Source organism: Zeus faber (genome assembly GCF_960531495.2).
Source record: "Zeus faber genome assembly, chromosome: 22".
In the NCBI taxonomy this organism is placed as follows: Eukaryota; Metazoa; Chordata; class Actinopteri; order Zeiformes; family Zeidae; genus Zeus; species Zeus faber.
Window position 1 is genome coordinate 11,633,185 of NC_137209.1, and position 23,306 is coordinate 11,656,490.

The following is a 23,306-nucleotide window of genomic DNA, read 5'->3' on the forward strand; positions in this document are numbered from 1 at the left end:
CCGAAAGGCACGGTTCCTCCGCAGCCACGGAAGGGGCGAGCGGGTGGAAAATGGAAGGGAAAACGGCGAGAATGAGACGGATCTGCGTTTCTCATTAAACTCCCTGTCAACCCCGTGGGCCAGAAGCACCAGTTTACACACTCGCTGTGTGTGTGTGTGTGTGTGTGTGTGTGTGTGCGTGTGTGTGTGTGTGTGTGTGTGTGTGTGTGTGTGTGTGTGTGTGTGTGTGTGTGTGTGTGTGTGTGTGTGTGTTGGTAGGAAACCGGCAAAAGCGTTTCTCCTCTTATCGTGACTGCTTAACCCTCGGGCCTGTTTCATTTCACAGAGTCCCAAGTTTCGGGCCCAATTGAGCCGAAGTGAAGGTGTCAAAGGCGAAACGATACGATACGCCCCCTCCGGGTGCAGCCCACGTCCGCTCCTACTCCACCACACCCATTCGTCCGCGCTTTCTCCGTGCCGACGTCTACCGCTTGCCCGCGCCAATTTGCAGAGAGTTTCTCTCTTTTGGTAAAAGCACGGACGGCCATGTCAGTTTTTTTTTCTTTTTTCGTTTTATCCGCGGCGGAACAGTGTGACTGCGACGGAACACTTTCTCAGGGTTTTGGGAGAGGAGCGGGGTGGCTCTCGTTTTTGGTTCGATCGCGGAACGCTTGCGTTTCGGCGCTCAGTAAAAGGGGAGGTTCAAAAGAAAAAAGAAAGAAAAACGTTTTTCCGTGGTTACCGAAACGTTCCCTCTCGGATCAGCCTGTTGTGATGATATAGGAAGTGACTATAAACTAACTCTGAAAGCTGTTTTTTTTTTTTTGTTATGCTTCTCATGCCCCGGCCCCGCCTCGCCTCCATTCTCCCCTCTCATCTGGTTTGACACATCTCACACATCTGCAGATGAGCTTTTGTGTGTGTGTGTGTGTGTGTGTGTGTGTGTGTGTGTGTGTGTGTGTGTGTGTAGGGGAGTGTGCGTGTGTGACGGTTAACACTTTAGCACTTATGTGTGACTAGCTGTGCTGCTGCTATCTTGGGTGATAAATGAATTCAAACTTGTTTGCATTCAACGTGACTGTGTGTTGACGAAGTTGCCGTTGGGTTTGTGTGCAGAGGGGATGAGTGTGCAGGAAGCTACATCTCGGCTACTTTCTTCCTTAAATTCTGTTTTATGCATATTAGGCTTTACAAGTCATTAAATAGTCTTACGTTTTACTTTATTAGGTATTAAGAACATACATATTTTGTCTGATTTATACGTATATTCCCATATATATATTTTTTATGGTTACCTGCTGCCAGTTCTGCACTGTACCTGTCATACTTAAATGTAGAGGGGAGTCCCTGAAAATCCTTTTCCTTACCTGTCATAAGTTCTACGGGAAAAAGAAAAAAAGTACTTTTCACCAGTGGAAAGGGGAGATGGTCCGGGAGCAATCTAGAGCTCCCAGAGGGGAGGCGATGATCTCGACTGTAACAGCGACCTTATTTCAGTGTCGGTCGGTATTATCTCAGAGAAGCTGGCGTGGCTGGTTCAGACGCCGCCTCTCAGCGGCTGGTTCGAGTCCAGATTTTTCCATCCGACCTCACCCGGTTAGGCTCTGCGGCTGGGAGACGGCGGACCATATGTGTTTCGATGCGCGCTTAAAACGTGCCGGAGACCGGGGTGGAGCAGGGGAAGGATCATCTCAGGATCAGCAGGGCTCTGTGGCGTGACGGGTTGGGCTGCCACGCTTCACCGCTGCCGGTTCGAGGCCTGTTCCTTCAATCCGATGACGATGGTGATCACAATACCGCCATCGGGTTTAAAAGCGCCTGGATGGAGCTTTTTTTTTTTTTTTTTTTTCACCAAAACATTAGAAACATAAACAAGTTTAAAGATAAATATTGAAAATGAGATCATTTGAGATCATGGATGGCACATTTGGGTCGGGTGGGGTTAAATGCAGTAAAATGACTGTCCTGGGAGAAACAGACAGAGGAATCGAGCCGTCTGGAGAATGAACCAGTAGCAAACTTTTTACAGTAAGGACTCCAAAATCTTTTCGAGTTGTCGGAAGTCTCTTTTTCCTCTCCCCTTCTATGTCTCCGTCCATGTTGACCACCCACAGGAAAGCGAGGGTCAACAAAGGTTTTACAGTGTATCACAGTGTCAATCGCCATCTGGGCGCTTTCAAACACACCCTGGTGTTGCCGACGTTCAAAAGCTCACGCCGATACGGAGCACGAAAACTTGGAAGTCTTTTTCCTCGGGTGGCTCATCGAGTCTCGCTGAGCTTTGGCCGTCTCCTCAGTTCAAGGAACGGGAGTTGGATGGGAAGAAAAAAATCAGGACTCGAACCTGACTCGAGCCCCGACCTCCCAGAAGCTGAAGTGCTCCGCTTCCTGCAGCTTACCTTTTCTTTTGATCCAATGGGTCGATCCGGACTTGGGTCTGTGACGGCAGCCTCTGGATCACCGCGACGCCAGGTTCCCTTCACGCTCAGCCCTGGTCTCATAGGGAGCAGGAATGTCCTCTGGCCGATCGCTGGCCATGTCAACATCCATGATCGTGTCAACAGATGTGTATTTTTTCCGTGTTCTGAAGGGAGAGCATGCCTTGGCGGTTCGTCACGCTCGCTATTTTCCATTACCTTCTCTCCTCGTTACTTGATTTTTACAAATGTTCCAATGATAGCTGTGCAATTTGGCTGTTCTCTTGAAAGTAGCGTCAGCGGCGTAATGTTTCTTTTAAAACGACAGAATCGCGGCAATTGCAGCTAGTTTCATTACTTTTATTTCATGTTCTTATATTTAGAGGTCCCACTCCTGGAGGGGGTAGAGGCCCTTATTGTTTTTGTTGGTCACTGGTGTATGGATGTCATGGAACCAACAAACCCACGGACACAATCAATACGATTCGTATTCGGGGCAGCTCCAACACGCCGTTGTCCAAGTACGATCCAAAATCAGTCCAGTTTTGTAGTTGAAGTTATCAAAAAATGTTGCCGTTCGTCATCCCTGCAACGGTCGCCTGATAGCGCTGCAGACTTCTGATTGGTCACAGACAAGCGTGTCATTGTGTCACTGGTAACGTGTAATCACTTTGTGCATGAGCAAGATAGCGGTGCGCAGCGCAGTGCAGCACTGCAGACTATCACTGCTTGATATCAGACCTGGCATTTGTAAATACCCCAGATATTTTATCCGCCCACTTGCCTATTTGATTGGACTTTAACTAGAGGATTAGATGACACGACCTCTGACAGACTGTACATACGCAGAAGCGCAGAGATAAACACGTGGTAGGTTTTGCCTTGAGAACGCCGATAATGTCACATAATCCAATCCGACACGCACCAGGGTGAGTTGTAAGAAATACAAAAAACCCGATAACATCAACCTCAGAACTTATACGGAGGAAATGTCAGTGTATAGTCTTCCTGAATTGTAGTTAGTCGTGACAATGACCATAAGCAATTGCACAGTGCAAAGAGCATGTTTTAATTGTGTCTGTGATGAAATCATTTCAGTCTTAGTTTTTTGGGTTCCAGATGCCTCATAGAAGCCACAGTTTCCAAGTCAGCAACGAAGCGGTGAGCAGAACGTGCTGCTGGAGCACGTCAGCCACTCTCCTCTTAAAAAAAAATAAAATACAATTAAAAAAAAAAAAAAAAAAAAAAAAAAAAAAAGCCTCAAATACTCTGTGAAACCTCACCTCACACCAACTCACCTGGACCCCGTGTACTGCTGCCCTCGGCTTTCTTTTTACATTTATGTCTCACACCTGCTGTTTTATTTTTACCAAACCTTGTGAATTGGGACGAGTGTCCCTCGAGACGCTCCCACCTGCCACCTGCCACGGATGTGTCTGAAACCGTCTGGTGGTTTCCACCCGCCGGCGGGTTTCACATCGGCTTTCCTCGATATTCGCTCTTGCAAGCGTTCCTTATGCTTTGGAGCCCTTTTTGTGAATGAGTCTTCACAGCTATCTTCAAGATTTAAGAACTTTATTTGTCTCTTGCAGTGGCGAGGGCAAACTCCCAAAAAATCTGCAAAAGTACAAAGTAGGATAGAAAACCCCCAAGAGATTATATATATATATATATATATATATATATATATATATATATATATATATATATATATATATATATATATATATAATATCAGCATAGTGTACATAGAACAAGAAAACAATATGTATGCATGTATATGAACATGTATTTTTCAAGGATCAGTCCGTTTTGTCTTCCTTTATGAGCGGCTGAACGCAGGTGTTTTGACACTCATAAGGTCCGTGCGGCTTTCTGACTGCACTTCCTCTCAAAGAAGCCACTTCTTCTTTCTCGCGCAACGCTGGAGGTAGAGCCGATCCGAGCGCGTATGAACAAAACAAAAAACCTCAAACTCGCACGCGGCGCATACGCCAGCCAGCTCTTCTATACATAGCGCGTTTGTACGGATGTCCTATTGTAGTTCATAACTCGCGTCCAAAGGGAAGGACAATCGCAGGAACAAGTGTGTGTGATGTGCAGGAGAACGTGCAAGAGAGGAAGCCCGAAAAGAGCGGGATATTTACTTTGTCAGAGTTAGAGGGGAGGAGAGTGGGATGTGGGACAGAGAAGTGTTAAATGGAAAATTCACACTCGAGCAGGAAGCCGCAGCCCCGAACCGGTTCTGGCTTTGCGGCAGACGGCGTTTTCTGCAGAGACAACGCCGCACCGTTGGAACACGCCGCCGTCACACGCAACTGGGCGCCTCCCACACACATACACACACACACACGGTGCTGAATACTTGGTGAGACCGAGGCTTTGCCTTCCACTGAACACTGAAAGTTCAACTCTAACCGTTGCGGGAAAAGCGACACAAAACTCGTCAAAGTACACTTACTTCATGTATTTTTTGAACGGTACGCACTTGAAAGCTTTGAAACTACAACTGGAGAGGGAGGGAGGGAGGGAGGGATGGGGGAAGGAAAGAGAGAGAGAAAGACTTTGAGGTTCAAAACTATGTTAGTGTCTGTGTGTGTGTGTGTGTGTCTGTGTGTGTGTGTGTGTGTGTGTGTTTGTGTGGAAGCCTCATGGTGTCATAGCTGGTGGGCTCGACCCGAAGGGTCTAGAGTTCGACAAGGGGGCGGAATGGCGGGAAATTCATTAAGTATTGTGTGCGTGCGTGCGTGCGTGCGTGCGTGTGTGTGTGTGTGTGTGTGTGTGTGTGACGACATCCCTTGACCGTGCATACATTAATAAGGAATGATGGGTGTGTGTAAACAGTGACAGTGTTCTCCTGAGGAGCGCCAAACACCGACTTGGTATGTGTGTGTGTGTGCGCGTTGAACTCGGACCAACGGCGTCTATGCGTGAACTCATTCTGACCCATGTAAGCAAACGCACGCACACACACACACACACACACACACACACACACACACACACACACCAAATGGAATTAGCGGTTAGCCTTCTGAGTTTAAACTTTGAGAAAAGACTTCATGAACTTTACTCCACCCATTTTGTAAACACAAGACTATCCCCACGTTAGTCCATCTATTGGGCTCCTAGCTCAGAGAGAGAGAGAGAGAGAGAGAGAGAGAGCTGTGGGAGAAGAAGAAGCCCTTGTGTCTGGAACCCTTGCGTTACATTTGGGCCATCAGCACAGAACCCGCTCTTTCACACATGGGGTGAAAGTGGAAAAATGGGATGTGTGTGTGTTGGGGTGCACGTCATATCATCCTTGGACTCCTCCATTTGTTTCTGTTCTCCTGCCCTCCTTTATAAACTTTGTAAATTTCACACACACAACCCAAATTGCACTTATTTTCCCCTGTTCTTTTCCTTCCCCCTCTGTCCTATTGTCAAACTGCTTCCTCCACTTTTTGATCCCATTTTCCAGAGAATCCATTTCCATTCTACAGCTTCTATTGTTCATTTTAAACTGTGTGTGTGTGTGTGTGTGTGTGTGTGTGTGTGTGTGTGTGTGTGCCTGCGTGCGTGCGTTTGGGGGGTATTTAAAGTGTTGCTGGCTCAGCAATGTACGGAAACAGAGAGAAACTCTTTGTATCTGACGCGTGTGCACGCTCACACACACACACACACACACACACACACACACACACACACACACACAGCCGCACAGAAGTGCTCTATGCTCAGATCTAATTAGAATAGAGTTTAGAGGTTATCATCAGGGAAAGCGGGAGTCACCCGTGCGGCATCGCGGCGAATGTACTAGTGCATTTATGTTTGTGCGTGTACATTTTGCAATATTGTGTGGATGCATGTTTACACATGTAGTGTGTCTTTGTGAGAAAGAGATTGCTTCCTCCACAAAGCCACTTTAATAACTCACAAACTTTACAATGGAGACAGATTAGCTGATGGTCTTTGGCTGTGTGTGTGTGTGTGTGTGTGTGTGTGTGTGTGTGTGTGTGTGTGTGTGTGTGTGTGTGTGTGTGTGTGTGTGTCATGGTGCACTGACTAAGCTATTCTGAGCGCTTTGTACTGTAAGAACCCTTTGAAGTGACAGGTCAGGATATGAAAAACCCCATACTGCACACTGAGGGATTCCAAGCCAATTTGATACTAAACTGTGTGAGTGTGTGTGTGTGTGTGTGTGTGTGGGTGTGGGTGTGTGTGGGTGTGTGGGTGACCGCCTGTTGCTTGTTGTGTGGCTCACACTATGCACTTCGTTGTTTCCTCGCCACCATTTTACTCAGTGAGAAAATCATCACTTTCATCATCATCATCACCATCACCCTCCTCTTCCACCTCCATGGGGGCAGAGTGGGTCGTGGGGATCGGGGCCGGGGCCCGGCGTCTGCCGCTGCCGAGAGCCGGGCGGGAGGCCTTGGCGGGCGGGGGCCCCGAGGAGGAGGAGGAGGAGAGGAAGAGGGAGGAGGAGGTGGAGGAGGAGGACTGGAGGGGGGCAGCGGTGGCCCTGACCCCGCTGTTGGCCCTGACCCCGCTGTTGGCTCCCACCTGGCAGCCCTGGAAAGGAGAGGGAGAGAGGGAGAGAGGGAGAGAGAGAGAGAGAGAGAGAGATTTAATTTTTAAAACATCTTTATTTTAACATTTGAGAGAGAGAGAGAGAGAGAGAGTGGGGGAAAGAATACCAAACGAAGATAGGCGAGAGAGGGAAAGGGGTTAGAGAGATGGAGGGAGGGAGAGAAAAGGAAGAGAGGGAGGGAAGGGAAGAGGGAGGGGAAGAGAGGGAGGGAGAGATGGGGAGAGAGGAGAGAATTAGGAGAGGGGGAGGGAGGAAAGTGGAAAGGGGAATAGAGGGAGAGAGGGGGAAGAAAGAGATGGGGAAGGAATTGATGGTGGATCACTAGACACACACACACACACATTAAGAAGTGGTTTCCATACTTCAAAATGGAGGTCTATTTGAGTTTTCTGACCTGTTGCTCTACTTTATCTTGTCATGATTTGAGGTTTTTTAATAGTTGAATCATTCTCGTTTGGTCACATGTAACCCACCTACTTGTGTTAACTGTGGATAAAACGCAATGTCGGGAATACAGGGTGATGACCCTCAATGTAAACAGCTTCCACAATCCAGTGACCGTAAGAGGGGCGACGTCATTGCCAAATGAAAGGGAGAAGTCGCACGTAATACTTTGGCAGTACAGTACACAGTAACCGTACAGAACATGAAAAGTAGAAAACAAATAGTCAAAAATGAAAGATACAATTAAAATACATTTTATCCATCCTATAAGAGGGGAAGCAAGAGAGGTGTAGCAACACTCGTTTTTAATAGAGTGAATTTCCGTGTGGTTTCTGAATAGAGCAGACTGTAATATACAACCCAAACCTGACTCCTCTAATACATAAAAGAGGCTTGCTCATAATGCCAGGATAACTCAATAAATGTTGGAGTTGGGAATGACCTATGCGTGGAGGGATTTCTACTCAACGGGAAACCAGTTCACATTCTATTCAGTAAGTAAAGGCGTTTATTCAAGAATTGACTTTTTTTTTTTCCCTTACTTATAACCCAGACAAGCACAGACTCAAAGATTGCATGACAGGGATCGGAGATATCCCTGGCCACTCGGCTTTTTACTGAACTCTGCATCTAGACGATAAAAAAAACAAAAAAACATATACAGTACCTACGTATAAAAGGAACCAAACACAATGAGCATTATTAAAAATTATTAAAATTGTTAGCATAATTAAACGATCATTTTGGTTATTCCTAAAGAGAGGAAGGACAGAAGGGTGTGTCGAGTATTTAAGCCAATTTCTGTACCGAACAAAGACAAGTTGTATGCTGAAATAATTAAAAATATAATACCAGAACTAGTGGACCTGTCGTGAATCCTCCCTAAACTCCCGGTATATATTTGTTTTCATGTTTTATTTTCTTCCGGTCATTTCAATTTCAGGAGTTTGCTTGAAAACATCACCCAAATATAGAAGTGGTAAATCGTCAACTTAATTTGTGTAATGGTAATGTTGTTGCATATTCTAAAGCCATTCAAAAGTGTAGGCAAAAGCAAGTGTCCATGGAACGCGACCTAAAATAAAAGTGAGGTTCAAAGGTGGTGTAAAAAGGCCAAATGAAGATGTGATGGAAGAAAATAAGAAATCGAAAAGAAAAAAGAAAATCGCAAAATGTTAATGAGGGGGCTTCAACCTCCTCCTCCTCTATGCAGTAACCCCTCCTCTCCTCCTCCACCCTCTTCGTCTCCAGTACGCCATTGGTCCTCACAAAAAAAGGTAGGGTCCCTATTTAAATTACTGTTATTTATTATTTTTCATAATGCTTACTTATTGTTTATAACTTCCCGTGTGGTTTCATGTGGAAAAGGTTAAAATTGAGTGTAAATTTATTATGTTTAAGTCCACCGAACAAATTAAATGAGTTACCATTAATTTATATGGGAAAAATTGCTTCGACGTACGACTGTTTTAACATACGACCGTCCTTCCAGAACGAATTACAGTCGTAAGTCGAGGTACCACTGTATTAAAAAAACAGGTGACAGGCCATTTCCATCAATTTTGGAGCTGTCCAGCCAATCGGTCAAACTGGCAGGAGGTGGTACAGGCAATATAGAACCTTTTTGGGGACCGAATTGACTGCTCTCTCTCAAGAATGAAATGACTCTCGGGGGAATTCCATGCACAACTCGATGGCCGACCGACTCCTCTGGACTCTCGTTCATTGTTCACCCGGAAGTCCTCCCTCGCTCAACCATGCGCTACACCAAACGGCGCCAACGAGCGCAGAGTCGGAAAACGTTGCGATTCTTTACTCTCGCACGAGTGACTTGTCAAGAACCCAACGTCGAAAAATGAGCTAAACCTTTCATCACTACTGATACTTCTTACTTTCAGTGTGAAACTTGAGCTTGTTCTGATGAACACAGAGGTTCTATTCTGGCTGGAACTGATGAATTAGTACAGTCTTGCAGTTTTGATCTTGCAACACAGCTTAGTTTCCTTTTTTTTCATGAATCATGCCAAATAACCTTTTATTTTATTTATTTTTTTTTTTTAACTATTTTTACTCTTTAACTCTTTTAACTCTTTGACCCCACCAATTATAAATTCTGAATCACTTCCCCGAAAAACTGACGAATCAGCCCTGTTGTGTAAAAGGTGTGTGTGTGTGTGTGTGTGTGTGTGTCTGGGAAGGACCTCATGCTGTATGTTCGATGTACAGCTTAAAGTTGAGGAAAAAAAAGAAAACGATACAATGAGATATTTTAAATCTCACTATATTAATATAAACGTAATTAATAATCATATTTTTCATTATTGTTAGCGTTGCTGTCGCTCTCTCCTCCGCCATCCACGCCCAGAGACATGGCCGCCCTATCTTTATGATGTCCATTTAAAAGGGAAGAACAACGTGACCTTTGTGCTGCCGAGCAACTTTTCTGGGTCAACGCCATCATAAAGGCTGAGCTACGCAGCGTGTGGATCCAGGCCCTTATGACTGCAGTTCCATCTGCTTGCTTCATTGACGATCCGCTCCGAGGCTTAAATCTCACGTCGACTTAATCAACAACCGGAGCATTGTTGTCCCGGGTGGCTCCGTCGCCCGAAAGGACTTTCTCATTTGAACGCGGCACCTTCTAGGACATGAGACACACGGGCAAATCAAAAAAAAAACCCTGAGGACGTTATTGCTGGAGATGGTGGAGCGGTGCTCTTCTGTCTGTTAGCACAAAGACGTGAACAGAGAACGGTTGCGTGTACCTGGAGTGGCTGCCTCGTGTGTGGGGCTTTGGCGTCATCTGGTGGCGGATGTCGTAAACTTCTGAACGTCTGCTCGCAACTGGAATCATAAACGCCGTCGGACGTGCGTCGTCACTCGAGTGCGCGGAGTCCGACAGGGGCGAACAACGACAGGACAGCAACAACAGCAACACTTTAAGGGCTAAAATTTCTAGACGGTGTCTACATATCTGGAATGTCAGACGGACAAGAAACGTCGAGTTCATTTACAAGGCACACACAGGCTTTAAAGACAAGAAATGGTTTGAAGCAAAGTTCTTTGCAGAGTTGTGAAAGACAACAACGAAAGACAAAGAGGAAAAAAAAAAAAATAATGTCGACGTCGACAAACACACACACACACACACAGACACACAGACGCAGCTACCTGTACGGGTACTTGCGGCCCCTGCTCCTGAGATACTGGTAGAGGTTACTTCTCAGAGACAGAGGGTTGAACACGCGGTCTACGTTCAGCTGGGCCAGACAACCCTGAGGCGACAGGGATAACCCGGCTTTCACCACCTTTTTCTTATACAGGACCCACAGTCTGACACGGATGGAGGGATATACGTACAGACCCAAATTGAGAGAGTTTTAAATTGTTCGATATGATTTAGTCCCAACTTCCATACCTGTCTATGCTCTAGTTAGTGAGGGTGATAAGAGTGAAACGAAGATCAAAACAGTCGTTAAAGTGCATTCTCCAACGGTGCTAACGTCTCGTAAATGGAAGCTGGGTGCCGAGAGGTTTCCGCACTGGTCCAGGAACGTGCTTTTTTTGGATTGTGTCCCCTGACCTGTATGGTGTGCAGGGCATCGGGCAGGGGGTCTGGATTTGAGACAGGCATTGAGCAGGGCAGCAGCAGCTCCCTGGAGACCACTGGCTTCATGAGGAGGGAGAGAGATGGCGAGGGCTGGAGGATGTAGTGGGAGAGTACGCCTGGAGGGTGGCAGGGTTCATTATGGCATTTAAAAAATGAAATTCCAGGACTTGGAAGTACTTTAAGAACTATTTTGTCATTTTCAAGGACTTCACACAAAACAAATGAACAAATGTTCGATGTGATCTTTATGAATTGAAATATAATATAATTTTAGTGTCATTGTCTATTATTTATGAGTATATACTGTATATTATATATATTTTATTCATCTCATTGTCATCTACTATTATAAGTGTACTATTATTTCACTGACATGAGCTGAGTCTTTGAAGTGATTCTGTCAATGTTTGCTTTTTGAATAACAAAGCCAGAGGGAATATCACAGGCTTTAAACTTTTTTCAAAATTTTCCAAGGAGTTTTCAAGTACTTTGGCACAAAAGGGGTTATTTTCAAGGTATTCCAGTACTTTAGGCACTTCAAGGACCTCAAGGACCCGGTAAGAACCCTGTAATTGTATCTATTTGAGGGTGTCAAGTCCACAATGTCAAGCTTGGTTAATGCTCTGTCAGAGCTGGATGGTGTTGGATTTATTATTATTTATTATTTATTATGTTCTCAAAGAAAGACTTTGATGAGATTGCGAGCTGTTTTCAATCACACGCACCCACACCCACACGCGCACGCACACCTAGGATTCTGGCTGCAGGAAAATCCGATCGCACCAGTAGGAAAACGTCCCGAATCTGGAAGGGGGGGGAGAGTTGGGGATGAGAAAAGTCATAGTGAAATGTGAAAAAGGAAAACAAGAAGGTAAGGTGGCGCTACAGTTTGACTTCAGTTTGGCCCACAAACAAGGACCAGGACATTTATGATTTTTAAAGTTTAAAAAGTCAAAGGTTAGATCGATCCAGTACTCCTGTGCTTTTTCATCCACACACACACACACACACACACACACACACACACACGCACACCTACCCTCAGTGTGCAGCAGAGGGCGTGGAACAGGTTGTTGTTGCTCTCAATCTCCTCCCAGTCCAGCTTCCAGCAAGTGGTGGGACGCAGAACTAGAGGCAGGCCGTACAACACACTCTCACACACCCCACCCACACGCAGAGCTCTACACACACACACACACACACATACACACACACACACACACACACACACACACACACAATCAAAATGGGAGCATGTGCAAAGGCCCATTATAAATTATCTCTTTTTTGAGCACCTGCCCCTCAAAGTCTCTGTAAGGGCCCGTGGAGGGGAAGTGAGACCCGATCACCAGTGGTTACTGGACAGCTCTGAGCGGAGAGAAGGAGAGCCTCCGCTCCCTCTCGCCCTCCCTCTTATCCCCCTCTCCCAGACTCTCCCTCTCCGCTCCAGTTTCAGAACACGGCCAACTGCACTTACAACCGTTTCAATTCTCAGATGGGCGGATAAAAAAAACAAAACAAGGAAAAAAAAAAAGATGGAGTCGATCGCCGATAGGTGGAGTCGATCACCGGAAGACGATTTAATCGTAAATCGGCCCAAGCCTAATAAAAAGTGAGTGAGACAGAGGGAGTGACATCATTCCCGCCAAGGTGACTTTGTGGCTGCTTCATTGTCTCGCTGTCTCGTTGAAATGCTGCTGCCATAAGTCATGACTCATCGGTATGTAAAACTCACGGAGCGCAATCTTTTTTTTAAACAATGGTATGCAAAACAAACCCACACACACACACACACACACACACACACACATAGTAAAGTCCAATCAGTAGGCATCATCAGTGTGCCACAGTCGGGACATCAATCCAAACTTCTGCTGGAGGTACAGGCACTTCCTGTCGCCCACTCTGCACCGTGATGTCATATATGCATGTGAAAGATTTGCTTATCTTGTGAATATTTATTCCACTCGAAAGGTGCGAAGGGCTGTCATTTTTAAACTAGTTCATCCCATATATCTTGTCCCCTGCTTTTTTCAGGGAATACGATTGGTTCGTTCAGGGACAGTATCCTACTTAGGCTACTTTCAGGGGTAAGGTAACAAAATCCCAACGTGTTTCTTGAAACATTTTTACACCCAGTCCCACAGTTATTATTATTTGACTTTTCAAAACACATTTAGAAACAAACAGTACCCCCTATGTTGATATCAATGGAGATGTGGCAATTTCAGGGCCCTCGGGCACAGAGACCTAGACGATGGCGTTGAGAAAACACTTATTGTCGAGAGTGGGCTCGGTGGAACAAGCGCCAGGAGCAGATGGACACATGTCATAACAAAGGCGGTTTTGTTTTACCTGTTGCTCGTGAGACCAACCAACGAGCAACAGGTATGCAGCCAACCTGATCCTGGTCCCCAATTACCTAGACACAGGACAGGTGTGGCTGCTCAGACCGCACCATCCCCACACCACAGGAGGCAAGGGTGTTTTTAAAGTAACTTTAGAATTATTTTATACATTTTTTTTACTCATACTTAAGTAATTTCTGTAACCGATAATTTGACTTGTAATGAGATGAAATATTAGTAAAAGTGGCGGCACTTCAACTTTGAAGCAAGTTGTCAACACTTCCAACTGCTGCACATGAAATGACATACAAGAGTACATTGGGGCTGTAAAATATGGAGCCACGTTGACTCTGCGTAGGAATATGGGAGATGAAGATTCAACGAGAACAAAGCAGACTTTGACGAAACTGGAATATTCCATCGGAGAACATTCAAGAACTTCCTGGAAACAGAAAGGAGCCATTCATGGATGGATGGACATGGCTCTTGTGATGGAGAACACTACACTACAGATAAGGCCTAAAGCACACATACAAGCAGACACGCCTTCTAATGCCAAGCACACGACATGCGCACATACAGCGTCTGTCTTTTGCCCTACTCTGACTTCTTACTTGACGGCTGTTAGTCTCTGTGGCGCAGGGCTTTGATTGGCTGAAGTGTTGGAGGCGGGAAGGAAGTCCCTGGCGCTCTCTGCGTTCCCCCCCAGGGTGGGAGTCAGGGGGAGTAGGGCGGGGCTCAGCAGACATTCCTGAACATCGCATTTGACGCACACTGTGAATGTTTAAGGCGGAGAAAGAGTGGGATAAAAAGGGGGAGGGTTAGAATGTTGTGAAGCAGGTGAGGGAAGCCGGCGAGACAGATGGTCGTACCTGGGCTCGGTCTCTGGCTGTGCGACGGCGTGTCCAGGCTGCAGGGCAGGATGAGATGGAGGTGCTCCCTGTCGCCGCCCTGCCCGTGGAGCCAGGCCTTCAGCACCATCTCCATGGCTACCACGCTGTTGTCCACCCTCTGCAGGTCCACCTCTGTCCCGAGCAACAGAGACTCTGGAGGCAGAGTTTTATTTCAGGGTCATTTCTTGAGTCTTGCTTCCAGTGATGAAGGCATCGTTCACAGTGTTCCCTCTTTCTCCACTAGATGGAAGCCAAGTTCCGCCATTGTCCTCAAGTGTGGCAGGCAGACGCTGAGCGCTTTGAGGCGAGAGCGCCGAACGAGTCTCGAATGTCTACTGTACAAGCAAACTTTTCAGCTTCAGAAACAGGAGTTCCTTGCCGCTGGGAGGGAAGACAGTTACTTGTAAACAGGCAGGCTGTGTTCTCTGCCTTGAGGACGCAGACTGCTAGATAACGGTAATTGCCTGTGTGAGGGTTTTATCTCATAGCTTTAAAGTAAACATCTCTATCGGTCCCCACGTATTCATGATCCCAGTTCTTTCTTGTGCTGCTTTTCATCTGCCTCAGTCTGCACCACCATGTCCCCGGATACGAGCATTATGGGCATATATTGTCTCCCCCATCCGTTTTCTTTATCATAGAGATGGAGACGACCTAATGTCCTGTCATTATTGCAGAATGTACACGGACCATACAGAACAACACCCCCCTCCCTGCTTTACAACCGCAGCTTCTTGTATAGTTAATATCCTTTCATGAGATAAATAAAGGAATGAAATTAAAGGTGAAGGAGAAGGTAGGGAAGAGAGGGAAGAGGGAGAGAGGCTGGATTGGGAGAGGAGGGGATAATTAGATGGAGGATGGAGGGAGAAGGGATAAAAATGTTCATGTCTAAGGAGTCCCTTACTCAGGCAGACTCGCGGAGAACTAACTTTTCATCTATTAAATTATTGCTCATCTCCGGACCCATTAAAACTTTTTTTCCTGCACGTCACCCGGACAGAAATAGGTGCGGAAACTATTTTGGGGGTTGCCATCCATTGTTCGATCTTCAGTCCGCTAGAAAGAAGTGCTTCATCTTACGGAGGAAGAGAAAAGTCACCTTCTTTTGACAGTTCACTATCTTATGCTCTCATGGAGTGTGTTCATCAGGGAAAGAAAAGCAAGCAAGAAAGAAAGAAAGAAAGAAGGAGCCAATGCTACAAATCTAATTACAAATTTAATTAAATGGTAGACTCCCCATTATATCTGGAGGCAGAAGGACATAAATTAATACAATCAGTTTCTCCATCGGAGACATCTGAGAAGCTGATGAATATTTGGTCTCTTTCTGTTGTTTTTCTTTTTTAATAGCGGTATAAATCCTCTACTACCAGTCCTGTGTTTTCAGCCTTTGCCTCAGCCCTATAATCACTGTGTTATCCTCCACTGCTATCAGGATCAACCCCTCCCGAGGGGAGGCCGGAGACCCTACACTAGTGTACAGGCAGAAACTGAAGGGAGAATCGATCTCCATTATCTACCATGATGAGAAAGCCAGCGAGGGAAGGACCAAGAGCTAAAGAGAGCATGAGGAGACGCTGAACTACAGAGGGAAGAGAGGGGAGTGGATATGTGCGGCGAAGACATTAGAAAGAGAGAGACGGAGAGATGGAAGGAGCGGAAGAGGAGGGGAGGATGACGTCCTGCCTTTCACAAGAGGGGGTGACGGGAGAGAGAGAGAGAGAGACAGAGAGAGAGAGAGAGCGACAGAGAGAGAGAGAGAGAGAGAGAGAGAGAGAGAGAGAGAGAGAGAGAGAGAGAGAGAGAGAGAGATATGGGGAAGAGGGCGTCCAGGGGAAATCGATGGTCACTGCCTGAGATAATTTCAGTCTGGGGAAAATGGAATGCCACAGCAGAAAGAGCTTAGAAAAACATGTTCTCATGTAATTGGACCAGAAGGTGTTGGAGTGCCAAAATGAGAGAGAAAGCTTCTCAACTAATTATGGAGAAGCAGTAGGGCTATTTGTGTGTGGGGGGGAGAGAGAGAGAGAGAGAGAGAGAGAATGATTGAGGGACTAGGGGGAAAAAGGAGGGAGCGATATTGATCTTTTCAGGACCAATCACTGTATAGCGAGGATAGGTTGGTGTGTTTGTGCACTGCATTGCTTTTCACACAGCGTGATAAGCTACGGAGTCAAATGGAAAGGTGAAAATGGTTAACCCTACTACGAGTGTGTGCGTGTGTTGCTGTGTGTGTGCTGCTGTGTGTGTGTTGCTGTGTGTGTGTCGTACCACAGCTCACTGACTGAGAAAATGCTGTGTTCTCTGTCTCTGGTAAGTGATGCTATTGAAGTCTGTGTTTACCTCGCAAACTCCCATTTGCTCATGCCTCTTCCTCCTCTCCCTTTTTTAATTGTTGTGCCAGACAAGGTGACCCCTTGTTTGGAAATACGGCGGCCACTGCTTGTGCCTGTCCTCTCAATATCTGTGTGTGTGTGTGTGTGTGTGTGTGTGTGTGTGTGTGTTAGCGAGAGATGGCGCAGGTGAGGTGATGAGCTGTGACATTATCTCATTAACATGTGTGCGTCCCAAATGTGCTGACGGCAGGGTTAAACATGGGAAATCATGAATGTCATTCATTCCTGATGTAAGTGCTTGTGTTCATGTTGTGAGTATGTCAAGTCACACTTTATTTATGAAGCGCATTTCCGACCAGGGCAACACAATGCGCTTTACAAAGAAATACGATAAAAAAACGAATAAATATTAAAATAATAATAATAAAATAAAATAAAATATGTCTGTGTGGGTTCTTGCAGGTTGGTGTCTCTGTGCATGTGTGTTATTGTTTACGTATGTGACTCTCTGTCTGTGTGTATGTTTGTGGGCGGTAGAATAATTTCAGTCCAGCCATTATAGCTAGATAGCCATATGATAGAAGGATAATATAATAATACAGTAATATTCTGAGGTGTTTTATAAACCATCTTGGGAGCCTAAGTTGCAATGGTGGCCTGTATAGTAATTAAAACAAATGTTTAAGAACCACGCCAATGTTTAAGAACGGACGCCATTTCATCTTAGAGCTGCTGAGCTCATTCCAATAGTTGACCATTTGTAATTTTATTTAAAGGTTAAATTGGCGGTACATACATAGCCATGAGACATTCGGTAATGATATTGAAGGTAGAAATGCTTTTAAAAGAGCAACTATCAAATTTTTTTTTAGGCTTATTAGGAAGATGGTCTAAAAAAATATGTTTTTTTGAATTACTGTCAGGGCAAAAATCCAGAAATAATGTACGTGTTTTAAGTTTGTGGGTAAAAAACATCCGGCCAGTGACATCTGGCTCACAGGTGTGAGTCGTTGTTTCTCTGTGCCACAGCACAGCAGCAGGAGAGATGTGCGTGGCACAGGTTTTGTTTTGTGTCGTTCAAGTAGAGAGAAAACAAATCAATCTAAAATAAAAACACAACACTAGTAGCGGGATCGCTCCCGGTGGGATGGAGCGCGTTACACACTAATCAATACTCACTGAGCAGTAGATTGAATCACAATCAAGGCTCTTGAAGGACTGACACTCTATTGTACTCTATTGTCTAATGTATTTCTTTAATTATAATTTTGATATCAATATGTGAGGTGACAGAGTATCGATGCAATACTTAGAAATGATGATAGGATATACGATCTTGGCCATTTCTGCATAGAAAGTGTAAGTGACATTAAAGACATGTCCTATAATAGGCCTCATGCCTGTAGGCTCCATGTCCTCCATACATTACCTCAAGCAATAACCACAGTTTCTGTGTCTGACTTTAGAAATAACGATGAATAGCTCATTGACGTCATTTGAAACGAACAAATTCGACATTGATCATATGGCTTAAAATACATTTGGGGGGAAAAAAACCCAAAGACACACACACAGACAATCCTTTGAACCAGTGATGCCTTCCAGCTATACTGGTCTCAATGCCGCGCAGCCATCGCAATTAAAGACACTTGCAGCAACTGCAGCGGAGAGGGACTTCAAAAGGACAAGAGGACACTGTTCCTCTCTCTGTCATTTCTGGGAACTGAGGAGAGCGGAAAAATTCTCAGAGATGAGACAATATGATATAATGGAGGGTAAGGGTCGAGAAAAGGGAGAGAGAGTGAGGGCGGGGTCACAGCGAAGGACAGCGAGGACCGGAGATAAAACAGCTTGCAGATAAGCTCGACCAGGAGGCCGGACAAGGTCGTAGTGGAGGACAAGAGACAGACAGAGAGAGAGAGGCAGCCGGTTTATTTGACGTGCGAAGGACAAACAGGACGCGAGACACGAGGAGGGATTTCATGGAGACAGAGGAGCAGAGGAGAGGGTGACGTGGGAAAGAGAGGGAACTTTTAATTCCCTCGTTTAAAACAGCCTGACTAAATAACTCGGTTCCCTAGTAGTATAATTTACTACAAGTATTTGTACTACTGTAATACTAATTGTTTATTTTTTCAATTACTTAATATTCGCTTAACATAAAAAGAGTTCACGTCATTTAACGGAGAACGACCGAAGAGAAAATGCGAATGAAAGGAAAGATGCCGAGACGTTTGGTAAACAAACTGAAAGAGGAAGGGGGAAGAGCAGAGGAGCGTTGGTGAGAGCGGAGGAGAGCAGGATGGCGAGACACGCTGGGGGATGAGCGGAGAGGGAAAATGCAGAAGAGGGAGATAGAGGAGGAGTGCCTTCTGCTAAGTGGCTCAGAGGCCCGAGATGAGAGACACCCGCTCCGTCTCCGTATACAGATAAGGAACGGAACCCAAGGAGAGAGTTGAGAGCAGCAACGATGTGCACTATCAGAAAATCCACACACAGTCAACCGGAGGGGAAAGAGGGAAGAGAGGAGGAGTGATTAAAAGACAGTGGGCAGATGTGTACAAATTAATAGAGAGATGACATATAGGACAGACAGGGAGAAAGAGGACAGATGGTCGGGAGAGGAGAGCTGTATATGTGTGTGTGTGTGTGTGTGTGTGTGTGTGTGTGCGTGGCCGGGGAGCAAGATGTGCCCACAGCCACCTCTCAGTATGGGATTAATGGGTTCCATGTCCCGGCGCGAAGAGTGACGCTCGTTCCCTTCTGTGTAACCACCTGTCTCGTGGCTGGCGTCACGAGAGGTGCGACTGCAGCAACCTTGGCAACTCTGAAACGTAACGATGGACATGCCCTGTGTGTGTGTGTGTGTGTGTGTGTGTGTGTGTGTGTGTGTGTGTGTGTGTGTGTGTGTGTGTGTGTGTGTGTGTGAGTAAGTGATAAGTGTTGATATTAGGACTATAGAACTTTATTGACATTGATGTTAGATAGACTACCTCTTCACAAACCCATTCTTTTGACAGCACGTGTGTTTGGGGTGGGGTTTCCCCTCCACCGTTTAAACAGTTACCACCCACTGACTCTGCTCTAAACCTGCTGATTACCATGGAAAACTAGCCGGATGAAAGTGCAGGAGTGAGAGATGGGTGGAAGTTCCGAGGTTAAATGATGACAACTTTCCACCAGACCGACACCTCGGCCCCACACATTTGGGGCCGAGTTGTGGGAGGTGTCGGTCTGGTGGAAAGTTGTTTCGTTTACGGCAGAACTAGATGTCGAGGCATGTGTTGGGGGGCGGGTGAAAACTCAAACCACTGAATTGACTGGAACAGGCAAAATGTATACCGTTTGATGGAACGAATGACCCGATCTTGGCAGCTATCGGCTACCTTCTCAGGACTACTTGTTGCCGTCAGTCCCCACAGTCCGTACTGAGCCTGGTAAAAAGGCCTTTTCTCACTCTGCATCCTCTGCCTGGAATTCCCTACAAAAGCACCCGGAACTGTCTAACGTGATTCAAGATTCAAGAGGTTTATCTGTCACGTACATAAACATACTTTCATACATATATGCAGTGAAATGTCTCTGCAACGCACCCAGAGATTATGCACAATAATTACCAACAGATTCCACTGGGGGACTTTAAGCGACTCATTGAATTACTGGAGACGGGCTCTATTCGCACTTGCACATGCATCCTCTGACCTTCAACGTTGTTTTATCCGCATTTGTTTATTTTATGTTACTTGTATTTAATGTTTTTTTTTTTTGTTTTTTTTTTGTTCCTGCAACCTTACTGTTTGTGTGATGCTGCTGCCTTGATCAGAAGTATCTTGTAAATGAGACCCCTTGTCTCAATGAGACCTTCCTGGTGAGATAAAGGTGGAATAAAAGTCAAACAGGGCCAATCTGTGCATGTTTAAAAACCCTCAAGTTGATCAGAGAGTGACTCGGAGGCAGATGTTCGAAAAAACGCCGAAATCCAACTAAATCCATTTGCAATCCGTGTCAAGTTAACATTGTGCCTAATGGCGACGGAGCACATTTGCTATATTTGTTCTATATTTTGTGAATTTTATGCTTCGGTTGATTTATTTTAGAAAAAAAAACACGGATGCAATGTCTGACACCAAATTGGTATGTTTTAATCCCCTTCTGACCTGTTTCTAAATCCGAAAAAAAAAAAAGCAGGAAGGAAGAGTTTGATGAAGACAAGTATTAGCTCGCTGGCGCGCGTGGCAAAAGGAACATCTTAGCCTAGATTGCCTCGGCTCCAAAATAAACAAAAATGCCGTCATCTGTCGTAAAGAACAACTAGATACCGGATGAGAGAGAGAGAGAGAGAGAGAGAGAGAGGGAGAGGGAGGGGGAGAACAAATGGAACTCTGAGAAAGGCAGAGGAAAGGTTTAGGTAGTTATGGAAGAGAGAGAGAGAGAGAGAGAGAGAGAAGCACTCACATCTTTCTGCCCCTCTTTGATGGAGTGAGGAAGCTCACGTGGAGGAGAGGGTGATGAAAGGAAAAGGGAGAATTATACCGGTTTGTGCTCATGCAGGCACCCACACACACACACACACACACACACACACACACACACACACACAACCGAGCACATATCAAATATATACATTCAAATTTTGACACATAGAGACACCAAAACACACACACACACAAACGTGGGAGATGGTAAACTGTGATGAACGATAACTCTGATAAAGAGCTATACAAATAATCCTGACTTAATGTCAAACACGACTCACGGAGAGAAGGACAAATCTAAAGCACCCCCCCCCCCCCCCCCCAAAAAAAAAAGATCAAATAGCTGCCGAGAAGGAAAGAGAGAGGGGACACGGGATGAGCGGATGGTGGAGATGGGGCATTGCTGCAGACACCTGGAGGAGGAGGAGGAGAGAAGGAGAAGAAATGAAAAGATCTACAGGATTAGGGTGGATATGAGGGGTATAATCTCATCTCTCTCGGCTGTTTGGCTAAGATATGAGACGGCTTTGCGGAGGCCTCCCTTACGACCCGGGCCCATACGATGTTGTAGTCCGTGGAAAATGTTGTTTATTGCTTTATCTATTGTGCATTAGTGCGTGTAGACAAAGTTGTTTTCACCTTCTCATTCAGAGCTCGAGGAGGAAAGCAGAACAGAGGACATGGTTGTGGGACGTATGGTTCGATGGATGGACCATCAGTGGGGGAGCGCTGATCACAAGGTGATATTTGAAGATGTTTTCTGACCCACTGACGCACACTATACTTCCCTACGCGGCCGGGAAAGCTAGATTTGGGGAGCGGCGACCATGATCCTTTCGAAAACGGTCCGAGATTTCTGAAAACGTCGATGAAATAACGGCTTCTCCAAAGCTTGCAACCCTGATTATGAAAACACCTCCGGAGGCGTTTGGACGTAAATAGGCGTACTTTTGTCAGAATGTGATGGGGAGGGAGAGAGGGAATTTGACAGATGCTAGGGAGGGATTTAGCGGGAATTCTGGGAAGTGCTCATCACACGGTGGTTTCACGGCGACTAATTCTGGCAGGGGGATAAGGTGGTTGAAAATATGACAAACGTAGGCAGGTACCACGCACACACACACACACACACACACACACACACACACACACACACACACACACACACACACACACACACATGCTTCATATTTAAAGGGCTTTTTAAGGTTAATTGGTTTAGGCTTAAACAAGAAAGGTCTATTACTACTACTACTACTACTACTGCTACTACTAGCTTTTCTGTCAGTATTTCATAGATGGTTGTAGCAATCTCTTTTTCCATGCAGACTGGGATGTAGACACACTATCTGGTCCCAATATTGACGGTGAGCATACAAGAGAATTAACAGATCTTCAACATATTCACTGTAAGAGGAAAGTTTAAGCAAAAAGGCTCTTGAAAAGTCCAAACACGTGTCCACAAGCGTCAGCCACAGTGATTGGTAAATGTGACAAAAGTGTTTCTCTGAAAGTGGAACAAGCCATTTCTGGGGGGGGGAGATTACCCTTGTGTGAAAGAAAGATACATCATCTGGTTCTCAAGTTCTCGGAAATCTGATTCAGAACGCCTTTGGGCTTCGGTGAAAGATCATCCTCCCTGAGTGTGTGAAACTCTTGAATTTAATCTTGAAGTATGGTGCGTCCCGCTTTGCAGTGATCCGTCAAAGCGATAGGACTTTCCTGCGATGGCGTCCTCTTCATTGGAAGCCATAAAATGGTGATTGATATTGAGAGAAAATGTTATTTTCAGAAGGATTATGGGGAGTAGGATTAGGGAGCGTTGCTGTAACGTTCACAGAACATTGTCTTCTCTGAAGTGCTAATTGAGACAGCATTTCCAGCATTGTCAATGTGTCAAAATGAGGACATTTTTGCTTCAAATAGACAGCGTTGCCGCCCTTTAAAGCAGTTTAAAAAAACCCACGTAAAAACACAAAGGTTCGCTGCCCCGGGTTGTTATAGCGGCCTCCGGTAGCCCGGTGCCTTGTCAGTGTTGATGGAGCTATCAGATGTCACTCAAGTATAAAGACTAGCTAAATCATAGACGTTTGTAAGTAAATGGCTATTTCTGATTTTGCAACAAGCCCTTACAAAATCAATTACCGATATGCAAACACCCACTGACACTGAGTGACTCACCTCAGTTCTCTCTCGCTCTCGGTGCCACTCTAGAGACTTAAACT

General features: G+C 45.6%; 2 protein-coding genes across 2 annotated transcripts in view; one reads left to right on the plus strand and one right to left on the minus strand.

The window, feature by feature from the left end:
* The window catches only part of dok1b (docking protein 1b), a gene marked incomplete at its 3' end in the record, with an annotated part of 22,418 nt that extends 14,857 nt beyond the window's left edge, over window positions 1–7,561 (plus strand). The window contains 1 exon segment of the mRNA XM_080023185.1: window positions 7,490–7,561. Coding sequence (XP_079879311.1) covers window positions 7,490–7,561 — 72 coding nt within the window.
* A 3,022-nt stretch (window positions 7,562–10,583) lies between these two features.
* The window catches only part of m1ap (meiosis 1 associated protein), a gene marked incomplete at both ends in the record, with an annotated part of 29,066 nt that continues 16,343 nt past the window's right edge, over window positions 10,584–23,306 (minus strand). Inside the window, 8 exons of the mRNA XM_080023186.1 lie at window positions 10,584–10,749; window positions 10,835–10,845; window positions 11,000–11,142; window positions 11,776–11,830; window positions 12,066–12,154; window positions 13,684–13,724; window positions 13,989–14,148; window positions 14,247–14,420. Of these exons, the coding sequence (XP_079879312.1) occupies window positions 10,584–10,749; window positions 10,835–10,845; window positions 11,000–11,142; window positions 11,776–11,830; window positions 12,066–12,154; window positions 13,684–13,724; window positions 13,989–14,148; window positions 14,247–14,420 (839 nt within the window). The remainder of the gene's footprint in view (window positions 10,750–10,834; window positions 10,846–10,999; window positions 11,143–11,775; window positions 11,831–12,065; window positions 12,155–13,683; window positions 13,725–13,988; window positions 14,149–14,246; window positions 14,421–23,306) is intronic.